General features: G+C 37.3%; 1 protein-coding gene across 1 annotated transcript; it reads right to left on the bottom strand.

The window, feature by feature from the left end:
* Window positions 1-7,058: 7,058 nt before the first annotated feature.
* On the bottom strand, window positions 7,059-13,600 carry LOC143031600 (uncharacterized). Its single transcript, XM_076195669.1, has 2 exons — window positions 12,516-13,600; window positions 7,059-8,386 (listed from the first exon to the last, which is right to left on the bottom strand). Exon 2 carries the CDS (start codon window positions 8,088-8,090, stop codon window positions 7,062-7,064), a length of 1,029 nt encoding a protein of 342 aa, XP_076051784.1. The 5' UTR covers window positions 8,091-8,386; window positions 12,516-13,600; the 3' UTR covers window positions 7,059-7,061.
* Between the last annotated feature and the right edge of the window lie 219 nt (window positions 13,601-13,819).

Below are 13,819 nucleotides of genomic sequence, written 5' to 3'. Positions count from 1 at the left end.
AGGAGAAGGCGATCTCAGGAATGGTGGCTTGATCTGGGACTATTTTCCTGGAGTGGCACCATTCTGCATAGGCATTCCATTTCCCTTGATAAAGGTTAGCTGAGGAAGAGCGAATAGGAGCGGACATGTCCTCCTCCACCTCACTGGTAAAATCCTGTTCTTGTGCCAAGCCCCGTTGATGGGTTGATGTAGAAGGTCTGGTCTTCCCTGAAGGGCCAGGGGCTCTTCTACTGCTAGATCGAGGGCGTCTGGAAACCATGGGACTTCTGGCCACCAAGGAGCGATCAAAGTCATCCGAAGGTTGGATGCGTTTCTTGCTCTCTGGAGTACCTTCTGGAGCAAGGGAAACGGTGGGAACGTGTAGATGTCCAGGTTGTCCCAACTTTGGAGAAGAGCGTCTTCTCCTGCTGCCAGAGGATCCGGTAGTAGCCTACCTGAACAAGCAAGGGGGCACAGTTTCCCAGGACCTATGCCTTCTGACTATGGACATCCTCAATCTAGCCGAGAATCTTCAAGTGTCACTCAAAGCCCGCTACATCACGGAAGAGGATTGTCTGGGCGGACCACCTCAGCAGTGTCGGCCTGCCAAGAAGAATATCAGCAAACAGATAACACACATCTATCTGCACAAGTGGTCATTTGTAAATCAAACATATTTAACAAGGAGTGGGAATATAAAGGTTTATCAAATATACTCAGGAGTGTTGATTTGCCAAGTATATAATGAAGGCCATTTTTCAAATGCATTGTATGTCAATGCTTCCTCTTCATAGTATAACGTGCTGAATGCCTTATTCACTCACTTCATAAAACTAAAGGAAGTAGCCTACTTACTATAGACATTCATGATGGCAGTATATTTTTTGTTTCCTTGTCATATACAAGAGTTTTCTGTTAGACATGGCTGGGCACTCCTCTGAGTTGTTACAGATTTGCCCAAGTCCACTTGCAGTGTTTCTCTTGTTTTTCCAAGCTGAGGTCATAATTAAAAAAAATCTATGTGAGCATTACTGCATGGAATAGAGAAGATATAAGCATTCACCTTCTTCAGATTTGAGAAAGGGTCCTCAGATTAACTGAACAACCTGAGATAATGCTCCTTACTGTGTTTATCTATAATCTCAGGAGTATTGATGATGACCTACACAATCCCATACTCTTCATGTAATTCATTCATATGTATATATTGAATGTTATAAGCCTTGACTGCGCCACAGAATTCTCCAAAATGTATGTCACTCGTTATGCTCAATTTTGACATTGTTATGGAAACTCTTATCAGATATCTCATGACCATCTCTTAAGCACTTTATGGTTCTTTCATGGCAAACAATGAAGTCTGTTTTACTTTTCTTACACTCATCTGATAGAAGCTGGCTAAGTTCAGTGTTTACTGAAAAAATCTGTTGATTCTTTAGCTTAAATACTGAAGTTATGCTGAATACATTGTTTATGTTTAGTGTCAAATAACACTCTAAGATTGTGACTGAGGAAGAAAAAACAGATCTGATGATTCATAGATATTTCTTTAATCGCCAAAACCACTACCATAGTACCTTGGTACATTCTTCTATACCTAAGCTCTGGAAATAGCTTTTTAGGACTTCCTTCCACTTAAGTATTCTGTAAATAGCTGGCAAAAGAGAAAGACATGAAGTCACAACATACTGAAACAGACTGCAGCTACGTCCTCCACATGTTTACAGAATTTCTTTAACTGTGTCTTTTAGCCGAGGTGCTGAAATGGCCATACATATTCTCAAGATCAATTTCCAGCTTAGTTATCGCAAATCTTGTTGCATTGTCTAAAATATGAGCCAGACAATTTGCAGGAATAACTTTCAAGCCATTTCTGTGTATGCTGACATTTTATTTACATCCAGACTTGAAGCCTGTAGTTTAGATATTAGCTGACTTGTTATGACCTCTGATGATTTATTGTTATAGCTGTAGAAGTCAAGTAACACATGGTGCACTACCTTCTCAAAAGTAAAGTATCTCAGAGGCATTGGGAATCACTTTGTTGCACCTTTGAAACATCAATTCCCACTGAAAAGGGAAAAAACAGGTTCTTTGATGTACTCCAGATGTTTGTATAGAATACAGTTCTCTTGAAAATTCTCACACAGAGGTTTTGTGTTTTCCCACACGTTACACCCTTCACTCTTAATGAGTCGTCGTATGTTTCTTTGTCAACCTTTACTACACAATCAAGAGTTCTGTATATCTGGTGAAATTTTACAGCTTGATACACTTTATAGAATTCTGCAGCCATTATTTTTTCATTTTAAGATTTTCAAGCTGGGATATTAATAACAAAAATAATGGTCCAGCACTACTACAATCCATGCGGTGGTCCTCCTTACTGGTGTGGAGAAACACACCAGTGAGGAGGACCACCGCATGGATTGGGAAAAGGCTGAAATTATTTATAAATCCCAGTGTAGTTTTCAAAGAAAAATGATTAAATCCTCCCTCATTAAACACCTACCCAATTTTAATTTATCGCAAGGTCAATGGTCACCAGACTGGATCACATGGATGGCAGCAAACAAATTGATTATGAAAGCGGCAGGGCAGATTCCCACATACCAACCCCAAGTAACTTGAGTCCCCTTGCCCGCATCTCCTAATTGTTCTCTCCCTGTCCATATTTCTACTTGTTAACTCTATTCCTTTGTATCATTCTGCTGAAGAGGACCACAGTCAGTGGTCGAAATATATAGATAATTAGTATTTCTGATTTCTTTTCTCCGACAGTGGGTTAACAAGTTTCATTTTACCAATGTGCTATTACATTACGCTGTGCTAATATATATATATATATATATATATATACATATATATATTGCATTAATAATAACATCAGTGAAAATAATGAATAAAAAAGACATTTAAATAATGTTAATAACAGCATAAACGATTATAACAGTAATAAGAAAATAATAAACTAATTAGTGTATGTAGAGCAGAGGCACTAGAAGTCATGGGGGAGTCCTACTATATTTCACTACTGATCTGACCATGAAATTTTCTCTCAGGATGTACTACAGCAGAAAAGTTACAATGAAATACTACTTGACACCTCAAAATTTCTTGGCACATATAACAAAATAAAACATCTGATATTACTCTTGATAAGATTTCATTAAATTATAGGGATTCAATAAACAATGCTGAATATATTATTGTAGTTATATTTACAGCAAAACACATTACATATGACAATGGAATATACACCAGATAACTTTCCACAATAGTAAGGTAAACAGAACTGTATTGATCATGATGTGCAGATATCTATATCCACCAGTCACATCACTCTCTAATATTCTTGATGGTTGTCTGTAATTACAAGAACATTCGTGCACTTAATGGAACACTCAATATTTTACAAACAAGCAAAAATGCAATTACATATTAGGTCAATCAAAGGTCACTTAAATAACTGCACAACTGATAATAAATCAACTAAAATTTACAACTGATATTATACATGTGCAACTCATCAACCAAACAGGCCTATAACAGTGGATTAATACTGAAGAACTGAACAAACCATCATACAGAGAAGTTAAGTCACCCAGGTCACCACACTGAAGACACCTCTCATAAGCGTGGGTCATCACGCAATACAGGAGACCTTTCGTGAGAAAGTGTAACTAAGTGATTCTTTTAAGCTGTATCACGCAGATCACACTTGAAGTTACTCTACACTGTGGGTCATCATGTGTCGTTTGAGATCATTCTTTCGTGAGAAAGTTGCAACACACAGGTCACACTTGAAAGGCTTCTCGCCAGTGTGGATCATCATATGGTATTCTTGAGCACTCCTTCCTTCCTGAGAAAGTTGCATCACAAAGATCACATTGGATAGGTTTCTCTCCAGAGTGGGTCACCACATCTTGTTTTAGATTACTTTTTGCCGAGAAAGCTGCATCACACAAGTCACACTGGAAAGGTTTCTCTCCAGTGTGGGTCATCATGTGATATTTGAGAGCACACTTTCCTGAGAAAGCTGCATCACACAGGTCACAATTGAAGGGCATCTCTCCAGTGTGAGTCATCATGTGTCCTTTGAGATCACATTTTCGTGAGAAAGCTGCATCGCACAGGTCACACTTGAAAGGCTTCTCTCCAGTGTGGGCCATCACGTGATATTCAAGAGCATTCTTTTCTGAGAAAGTTGAATCGCACTGGTCACACTTAAAAGGCTTCTCTTCTGTGTGGGTCAATAAGTGTCTTTTGGGGGCAGCTTTTCTTGAGAAAGCTGTATCACACAGGTCACACTTGCAAGGCTTCTCTTCAGTGTGGATCATCACTTGATATTTGAGAGCAGTCTTTCCTGAGAAAGCTACATTGCAAAGGTCATACTTGAAAGGATTCTCTCTAGTATTTGTCACCGTAAATGATAAATACGAGAAAACTATAATGGAAAAAAAAAAGAAAAAAAAAAGAGGCAAGAATGCATCTCAGAGGAACAGAAAGCACAAAATAAAACTATTAAAAAAAGGAGGCATCTGAAGCTGATTCAAATAAAATGGATGGACTATAAATGTGCCAAATCACAAGAAATAGATCAACTTACACACGCTGACCAGGTTCAATCACTAGACACACAAGCAGAGGTAATTGAACCAGTTCACGTACAAACCATCTAAACCAGCCATTGCATACATAAAACACCACACACAGGACCCAAAAAAAAGAAAAAAGTGTTTTTTAAGAGCTCCCACAGTCATATATGCCAATATACAAGGCCTTAAATATTGTATTATTAATAAAAATCAATAAAAATGAATAAAAAAGAATGTTAAAAAATGGTAATAACAGCATAAACATTTATAACAGTAATAACAAAATTATTACAATAATAAAAAACTAACTAACAAGTGTATATAGAACAAAGGCAGTACAAGTCATGGGGGAGTCGTAATATATTTCACAAATGACCTGACCATGAAATTCTCTCTCAGGATGTACTGCAGCAGAAAAGCTACAATCAAATACTACTTGACACCACATATTTTCCTTGGTAAAAATAACAAAACAAAACATCTGATATTACTCTTGAAAAGACTTACACTGTAATGATTTAATAAACAATGCTGAATATATTATTGTAGTTATATTTACAGTAACACACATTACATGTGGCAATGGCGTATACTCCAGACAACTTTGCATAATACTAAGGTAAACATCATGACGTGTAGATATGTATATCCACCAGTCATGCCACTCTCTAATATTCTTGATGGTTTTCAGTAATTACAAGCAGGGTTGTGGAGTCAGATGATATAAGGTCTGACTCTAACTCCTAGAATTCCTAGGATGCCGACTCTGACTCCTTTGATTCCTATGTGGACTCCGACTCCTTGACCCCTATGTGGAAATCTATTCTGCAGATCCATATACCAGCCTCCCACATCTATTCAGCAAGCATTCTATAATTATTCTTCATGTATATTATTTTTTACGTGAAACATTCACTTGTATGATGAATATACTCACATATACACTCACCCAGATTTATATATATATGCACACAAGCATGTACATTCGTATAAACATATATATATTAAATATATAATGGTATTATTTATGCTCATGATCATCTACCAGCTTATGAGCACTTTCAAATCTGTCATGGCAGAGTTGCCACTTCAAGCTATATATTTTCTTTTTTCTTTGTGCCCCTCCCCTCCCCCCCCAAAAAAAAATCATCTGTTATTTCATTTGTCCATTCTCATAAACCTTCTATCACAATATTAGGAAAAAATGTGACAAATCATGATGAGGAAAGGTTAATGGAGGGTGCTCTACCTAGTACTTACTGCAAAATTAAATTCACCATGTTACCATAAAAACCAGGAATCAGTTCAGGAGAGAGACAACCTTCCCCTGTGCACACTGTTCATAGCTGCTGTTGTTCCTCCCCTTTTCAGTCATCACCAAATGCTGTGACATATGCTCTAATGTCATTCCTATCTGGCCCCTGAGACTGGTCAAAGTTTATCTCAGGGCATTATCCCAGCATGACATAGCTCCTACAAAACAGTAAACCACACAAAAACACTTCCATTGACTTTTACATACATGAAGACGTGCGTGCATAATGCACGTGTGTACATGATGGAGTTCTAGATGTTAACATAATTTGAATTAATTAGACTGTCAACAAAGGTAAAGTAGATAATTTAAATTGTTGAAAGATAAAAATCATCTCTGTCACTTGACAGTTGACAAATTATTCAGGAATGTGAACTAACAATTATATTTATTGAATATTTATTGGAAATAGAAATACATTCCACTGGCTATAACTCCCATAGTATAGAATGAATGAAATATTAATACAAACTATATTCTGGAAACTTCTATAACTGGTATATATCCTGTAACTAGCTATAAAACTATTCTATACTGGATGGTTATTAAATTTTCTCAACACAAAACATATCAATTTTTTTTAGATTTTTTTAAACTTGGAATAATGAGACCTACTGCTTTCTATTTGCACAATATCAACAGATTATTTCACAGTGCACATCTATAGACAGTATTTTACAGCTACTGGACTTAAGGAGTTGGAGTTGGATAAAAAATTCCGACTCCGACTCCTAGTACTCTTAGAAATTCGACTCCGACTCCGACTCCAACTCCCAGCTAAAACCTCCAACTCTCTCTGACTCTGACTCCGCAACCCTGATTACAAGAACATTCGTGCAATAAATGGAACACTCAATACTTTATGAAGCAAAACTGCAATTACATAACAGGGCAACCAAAGGTCACTTAAATAACTGGACAAAACTGACAGTAAACCAACTAAAATTTACAACTGAGAGTATATGTGTGCAACTCGTCAACCAAACAGGTCTATAACAGAGGATTACTTAATAGTTGAACGTACCATCATACAGAAACGTTAAATCACTCAGGTCATTCTGAAGAGACCTCTCACAAGCGTGGGTCATCACGCAATACAAGAGACCTTTTGTGAGGAAATGTAACTACATGATTTTTTTTAAGCTGTATCGCACAGGTCACAGTTGAAGTTACTCTCCACTGTGCGTCACTACGTGTCGTTTGAGACAATACTTTCGTGAGAAAGTTGCAGCACACAGGTCACACTTGAATGGCTTCTCGCTAGTGTGGGTCATCATGTGTCGTTTGAGAGCACTCCTAGCTGAGAAAGTTGCATCACACAGATCACATTGGAAAGGCTTCTCTCCAGAGTGGGATACCACGTGTTGTTTTAGATCACTCTTTGCTGAGAAAGCTGCATCACACAAGTCGCACTGGAAAGGTTTCTCCCCGGTGTGGGTCATCACGTGTCGTTTGAGAGCACTCTTTCCTGTGAAAGTTGCATCGCACAGGTCACACTTAAAAGGCTTCTCTCCAGTGTGGGTCATAACATGATATTTGAGACCACTCCTCCATGAGAAAGTTGCATCACATAGGCCACACTTGAAAGGCTTCTCTCCAGTGTGGATCATCATATGACATCTGAGAACACTCTTTCCTGAGAAAGTTGCATCACACAGATCACACTTGAAAGGTTTCTCTCCAGTGTGGACCATCATGTGTCGTTTGAGAGCACCCTTTCTTATGAAAGCTCCACTGCACAGATCACACTTGAAAGGCTTCTCGTCAGTGTGGGTCATCACGTGATATTTGAGAGCAACCTTTCCTGTGAAAGCTCCACCGCACAGGTCACACTTGAAAGGCTTCTCTCCATTGTGGGTCATCACGTGATATTTGAGAGCACTCCTTCCTGAGAAAGCTGCATCGCACAGGTCACACTTGAAAGGCTTCTCTCCAGTGTGGGTAATCATGTGTCGTTTGAGATTACCCTTTGTTATGAAAGTTGCATCACACAGGTCACACTTGAAAGATTTCTCTCCAGTGTGGGTATTCACGTGATCTTTGAGAGAACTCTTTCGAGAGAAAGTTGCATCACACAGGTCACACTTGAAAGGTCTCTCTCCAGTGTGGGTCATCACATGATATTTGAGACCACTCCTTCCTGAGAAAGCTGCATCGCACAGGCCACACTTAAAAGGCTTTTCTTCAGTGTGTGCCATCACGTGATATTTCAGGGAATTCTATCCTGAGAGGTACAGCATGGACACAGGCAGGTCATCCCTTGGGAAGCCTAGGAGAGGTTGTTGCCACACTCATAATATTTGTGTATTTATTTTCTCTAAATATTAATAAATTTGTGGCTTTTGTTAAGCTTATAAAACCTTCTCTACGGTTAACGTTATTATTGGTGTTCATATAAGCTGATTCTATTGCCTGTCTCAATCTTTTCGTTGAACCTTCATGTATAACAATTGTATTGTACCAGTCTGGAAGGTAGTTATCCTTATCTATATGCCTTACAATAGAATTACAAAACCTGTGAGTTTTTACATCATTTTTGTGTTCTTATAAACTTTTATCTATTCCACAACCTGTTTCTCCAAAATATGATGATGGGCAGCTTTTACATGGCATCTTATACACAATATTTTCATTATTTGGGTTATTATTACTACATGTGACCAAAAGTCCCACTTTCCTACCTGATGTTCTAGCTAGCATAATGCCTGTTTTTAAGAGGAATTTGTCTAGGTGTGAATCAATATTGGAGTTTATAACTGTGATATATCGGGGTTCTTTGTTGCATCTATTGTCTTTGCTTCTCTTATTTTTCTTTTTTTTTTAATTTACACACAAGACCTTTTGGATATTTTAGTTTGTTGAAGGTTTCTGTGATATGATTTAGTTCATCTTCCAGACACTCTTCATTACATATTCGAAATGCTCTCAGGAAGAGGCCTATTACTATACCTGTTTTGGTTCTATTACTGTGTCCCGGATAAAAATGTATGTAGTCTTCCTTATTGGTGGGTTTGCAATGTACTGAAAAATTTACAGTTTTGTTTGTTCTGTGTACAATAGTGTCTAAAAAGTGTAATTTTCCATTGTTCTCTATTTCTGGTGTAAATTGTATGTTCCCTTAATACTGTTTAACCCTCATAATTTGTTGTTAATACTAGTTTCTTTAGGTATACAGCAGAAAAGGGGTTACCCATGGCTAGGCCAGAATGTTGTCTGTATTCAATATCATTAAGAGTGAAAACATCAAAACATACACAGAGGGAAATTAGTTCAAGGTAATCTGTTTTGGGACAGGTAAATCTTCACTAAATTGTTTACTATTCGGTCTACGGCTTTTAGAGCACCACTTATTGAAACTTGGGTGAATAGTAAGGTAACATCATAGCTGGCTAATCAATTTTTGCTCAAATCTAAATCTTTTAACTTGTTGATTAGATCTGAAGAATTTTGTAGATGAGCATGACTAATAGATCTTAGAGTTTTGGACAGGTGTTTAGCTGAGCATTTGGCTAATCTATGGGGTGCACTATTGATCCCTGAAGTAATAGGGCACATGGAAATTCCTGTCTTGTGGATTTTATGTAAGCCATGCATTTTGGGTGGTATAGGTGCCTCTTCTAGTACATTTAATAATTTCTTCCCTTCAATTACATTATATGTATATATATATTTATACATATATATATGCAAGTAATCACATCACCATGATACAAAAATGCAAAATAACCACAGGAGAAAGGACACTTGTAGACAGTAAGTACTTTCGTATATTACATCTTCAGACTAAATGACAGAGATACAGAGTTGGGTTTAAATATAAGTATCAGGTGGCAACCATAGGGGGGAGAATACAATGTGGGGATGGGAGATGACCTTACCCCTATCGACCTGACCAACACATAAGTGAAAATCAGGTGGAAAGGTCTTGGTGACCATTTGGGTTATCAATCCATCACATTTAAAATGACCATAGCTTAAGTTTATATTTTTGTCAAACGTGCCTGATATTAAGCAAGATTCTATTATATTTCTTTCTTGCAGGCTTTTTCCTTTAGCTAAAATTGTTGCCATAGACCAATCAATATGATGGTTATATAATGCTTTATGTTGGAATAATGCATTGTTTTCCTTGGCAGATCTCACACTATATTTATGTTGGGAAATCCTTGTTTCCAAGTTTTTCCCAGTTTGTCCAATATAGAATTTATTACAATCTTGGCAAGGAATCTTATAGACCACATTGTTGTTAGGAGGGCTGTTCTAACAAACCAAATCATCCCATTAGGCCCACCATCAGTTCTGTAGGCTCTGTAAGCTATAAGCTTTCTAAGTGGCTTGTGACAAAGCTTTCTCCATTTGTAGGCACTATTTCTCATTTATTCAAAATAGTGAAGACTTGATTCAAGAGATTAAATCTCTTAACATTGATTATCCTTACAAATTAGTTAGTTTCGATGTCACTGGGCTTTTTGCGCATGTCCCATTTAAAGATGTTTTAACCTTTCTCCCAAATATTCTAGGTAACAGTATTGATGGTATCCCTTGTAAAAATTTTATCAAATTAATAAGTCTGTGTATAAATAATTCTTCTTTTGTCTTCGAGAGAAAATATTACACACAGACTTTCGGGATGGCTATGGGAAATCCTCTTTCACCGGTTTTAGCTAACATCTACATGGAATATTTTGAAAAATATTTATTACCAAATATTAAAGATAAAAAAGTTATTTGGTTCAGATATGTAGACAATATTTTGTGTTTCTGGCCTAATAACCATTCCATTGATGATTTCCTTATTAATCTAAATTCACTGGTCCCCTCCATTAACTTCACTCTTGGGATAGAAAATAACATCAGTTTGCCCTTTTTTAGATGTTGAAATAATTAGAGATAATGGTACTCTGAAAACTAAAGTCTATAGAAAACCTACCAATATTCTTTCCTATGTTCATTTTTATTCCAATCACCACATCAATGTAAAAAGATCAGTTTTTATTTCCATGAACTTAAGAGCTTACAGGATTTCAGATCCTGAATTCATTGATGATGAATTTAGAACTATCCAGAATATTGGGGAAAAGTTAAAACATCCTATTAATATTCTTAATCAATGTCGAAACACCGCCAAGAAACGCTTTCACAAAATTTGCAATCAAGAACAAGGAAACCATAAACAACTAAATACACTTGTTCTTCCTTTTCATGAAAATTTTCTTAGTATTGTTCATATACTCAAAAAATTGGATATCAAAGTAGCTTTTAAATATGACCACACCATTAAGAAAACTTTAATTAAGAACAGCCCTCCTAACAACAACAGTGTGATCTATAAAATTCCTTGCCAAGATTGTAATAAATTCTATATTGGACAAACTGGGAAAAACTTGGAAACAAGGCTTTCCCAACATATAGTGTGAGATCTGCCCAGGAAAACAATGCGTTATTCCAACATAAAGCATTATATAACCATATTGACTGGTCTAAGGCAACAATTTTAGCTAAAGGAAAAAGCCTGCAAGAAATATAATAGAATCTTGCTTAATATCAGGCACGTTTGACAAAAATATAAACTTAAGGCGTTAAGCTATGGTCATTTAAATGTGATGGATTGATAACCCAAATGGTCACCAAGATCTTTCCGCCTGATTGACCCTTATGTGTTGGTCAGGTCGATAGGGGTACGGTCATCCCCCTCCTCACATTGTATTGTCTCCCCCCTTCCCCCCTATGGTTGCCACCTGATACTTATATTTAAACCCAACTCTGTATCTCTGTCATTTAGTTTGAAGATGTAATATACAAAAGTACTTACTATATATATATATATATATATATATATATGTATGCTTCTAGCTAGGTTAGGTTACACTCACCCCCCCTCCTCCCCATCAGTACCATTAAGCATGAAGTGAGTAGCTTGTTGAATTATGGTTGTTGAGTTAAGACAGTTACTTAAAATCAACTACAATTATTTCATCATGAAAACTTATTGTGCCCACGGCAATCTTACTCTTAAATCATGAAAACAACACAAGACTATTTTTTGGTTAGGTTATGGAGAACGAATCTATTTTCAGAACATTCCGATATAAAGTACATTACTAATATTTTTGGGGGCAATGGATCCTCTTGTTGGACATTTCACTGAATGTATCTGATGTATTCCAGTCCCATATAATCTATGATACTCCTATAACCCACAAAATTCGCATTAAAATATTCCAAGAATATAACATCAAACCAGGCAACATCAGGTAATGAACAGATAATAAAAATAGCCTCTATCGCAGAATAAATACATGTACTCGATTGACGAGTGTCCAAATTAACACTTGTTTATTGCCTCACGACTATTGTCTTTCTAAATTCTATTCCACATATAGATCTTATAAATGTCCAGGCAATCTCAAGCCGTAAGCAACTGCTCATACTACGAAGCACTAGTTTGTGTTCATTTAAACCAAAGTGCATTGTCGAGTAAATATAAATTATCAGTAACGAAATCATATTCATTGCACAGTGAATTGCTAGAATAGGCAGTGAATTTCTTAAATGGGATTTTCGCACTGAGGAAGAAGTGTCGACTCGCCAAGAAGAATGTAAACAACAAAAAATACACGTACATCTATTTCTGCACAAGTGGCCATTTGCAATCAGGGTGACCAGATTTTGAAAACTAGAATACGGGAGACCTAAAAGCACACTCCCGTTTGATTGTTTTGTTGTTTCGGTCTGATGTCATGCTGACGTTGTCTTCACAAATCACAAAACAATTTTGTCTGTTCTCACTCCTTGCATGCACTGAGACTGATTCAATTGGCCAAGCCGTTCCACCGCCGTGTTGTCAAATTCGCTCGGTGCTCATATATATCATTTTTTACTCAGATATTGTTGCTTACTAATTAATATACCTGTCAAATGTAAAATATTCTCAAAATTTCTGCGAAGTGTTTGAAATGTTGAAAATACAGGATACAACGCGTCCTGAGGAGGGGCCTATGTAATTATTCATACTATGAAACACTTGTGTTCAATTAATATGTGCACTTGTGAAGTGATTATAAAGAACTAACAATATCATAAATAGTGTAGGCCTACAGTGAATTGAGAGATTAGTCAGTAAAGTTCTTCAATTGGCTTTTCCTAGTGAGGAAGACGAAGTGTCGGCCTGCCAAGAAGAACATAAACAAACAGATAACACACACCTATCTGCAAAATTGGCCATTTGCAATTATTGGCTGCTTGCTATTGCGGCAAAGTAGCATGCAGTCGATACTTTAGGTTCTATATGGGGCGCCCCTACGGACCAGAGCCACACATCATTTTGTCTATGATAGAGGAAAACTCTGTTCATAGAGAAATGATGACACTTTTATACTACGACTGTCCCTCCGTTATGCTGTCCCCTAACCCCTTGTTGCTGTCCTGTACCACTTCTCTGAGTGTTCTTTTTCTGTGGTGGGGGAAAAGAATGCTGCCACCGAATGTTCCCACTTGGATCGTAAGAGGCGAGAAGAAAGGGACGGGGATTGGGACAAGGCATCCTTCTCCTTGTAGCCCCACGGGGCACATTTCCTAAAAATAAAGGCAGAGACATAAGAGGGGCTGGAAGGCCTCGGACCAGCACCCTAAGGTTTGGGTCTTTTAATGTGCGTGGATGTGGTACAGATGAGAGTAAAAGGGAAGAGATAGGTAGTATGTTTGTGAGAAGAAAGATGGACGTGTTGGCTTTGAGTGAAACTAAGCTGAAAGGGAAGGAGGACTGGAGGAGTGCTTGTATAGTTCCACTTTACAAGGGAAAGGGAGACAAGTTTGAATGTAATAGTTTCAGAGGGATTAGCTTGTTAAGTGTAGTTGGGAAGGCTTATGGGAGGATCTTGATTGAGAGGATTAGGAGAGGAACAGAAGGAGTAATTGGTGAGGAACA

The sequence above is a fragment of the Oratosquilla oratoria genome, chromosome 12 (assembly GCF_046742065.1).
Source record: "Oratosquilla oratoria isolate Oo_2021 chromosome 12, ASM4674206v1, whole genome shotgun sequence".
NCBI lineage: Eukaryota > Metazoa > Arthropoda > Malacostraca > Stomatopoda > Squillidae > Oratosquilla > Oratosquilla oratoria.
The sequence above is the reverse complement of the archived record's forward strand: the minus strand, read 5'-3'. Positions and strand labels throughout refer to the sequence as shown.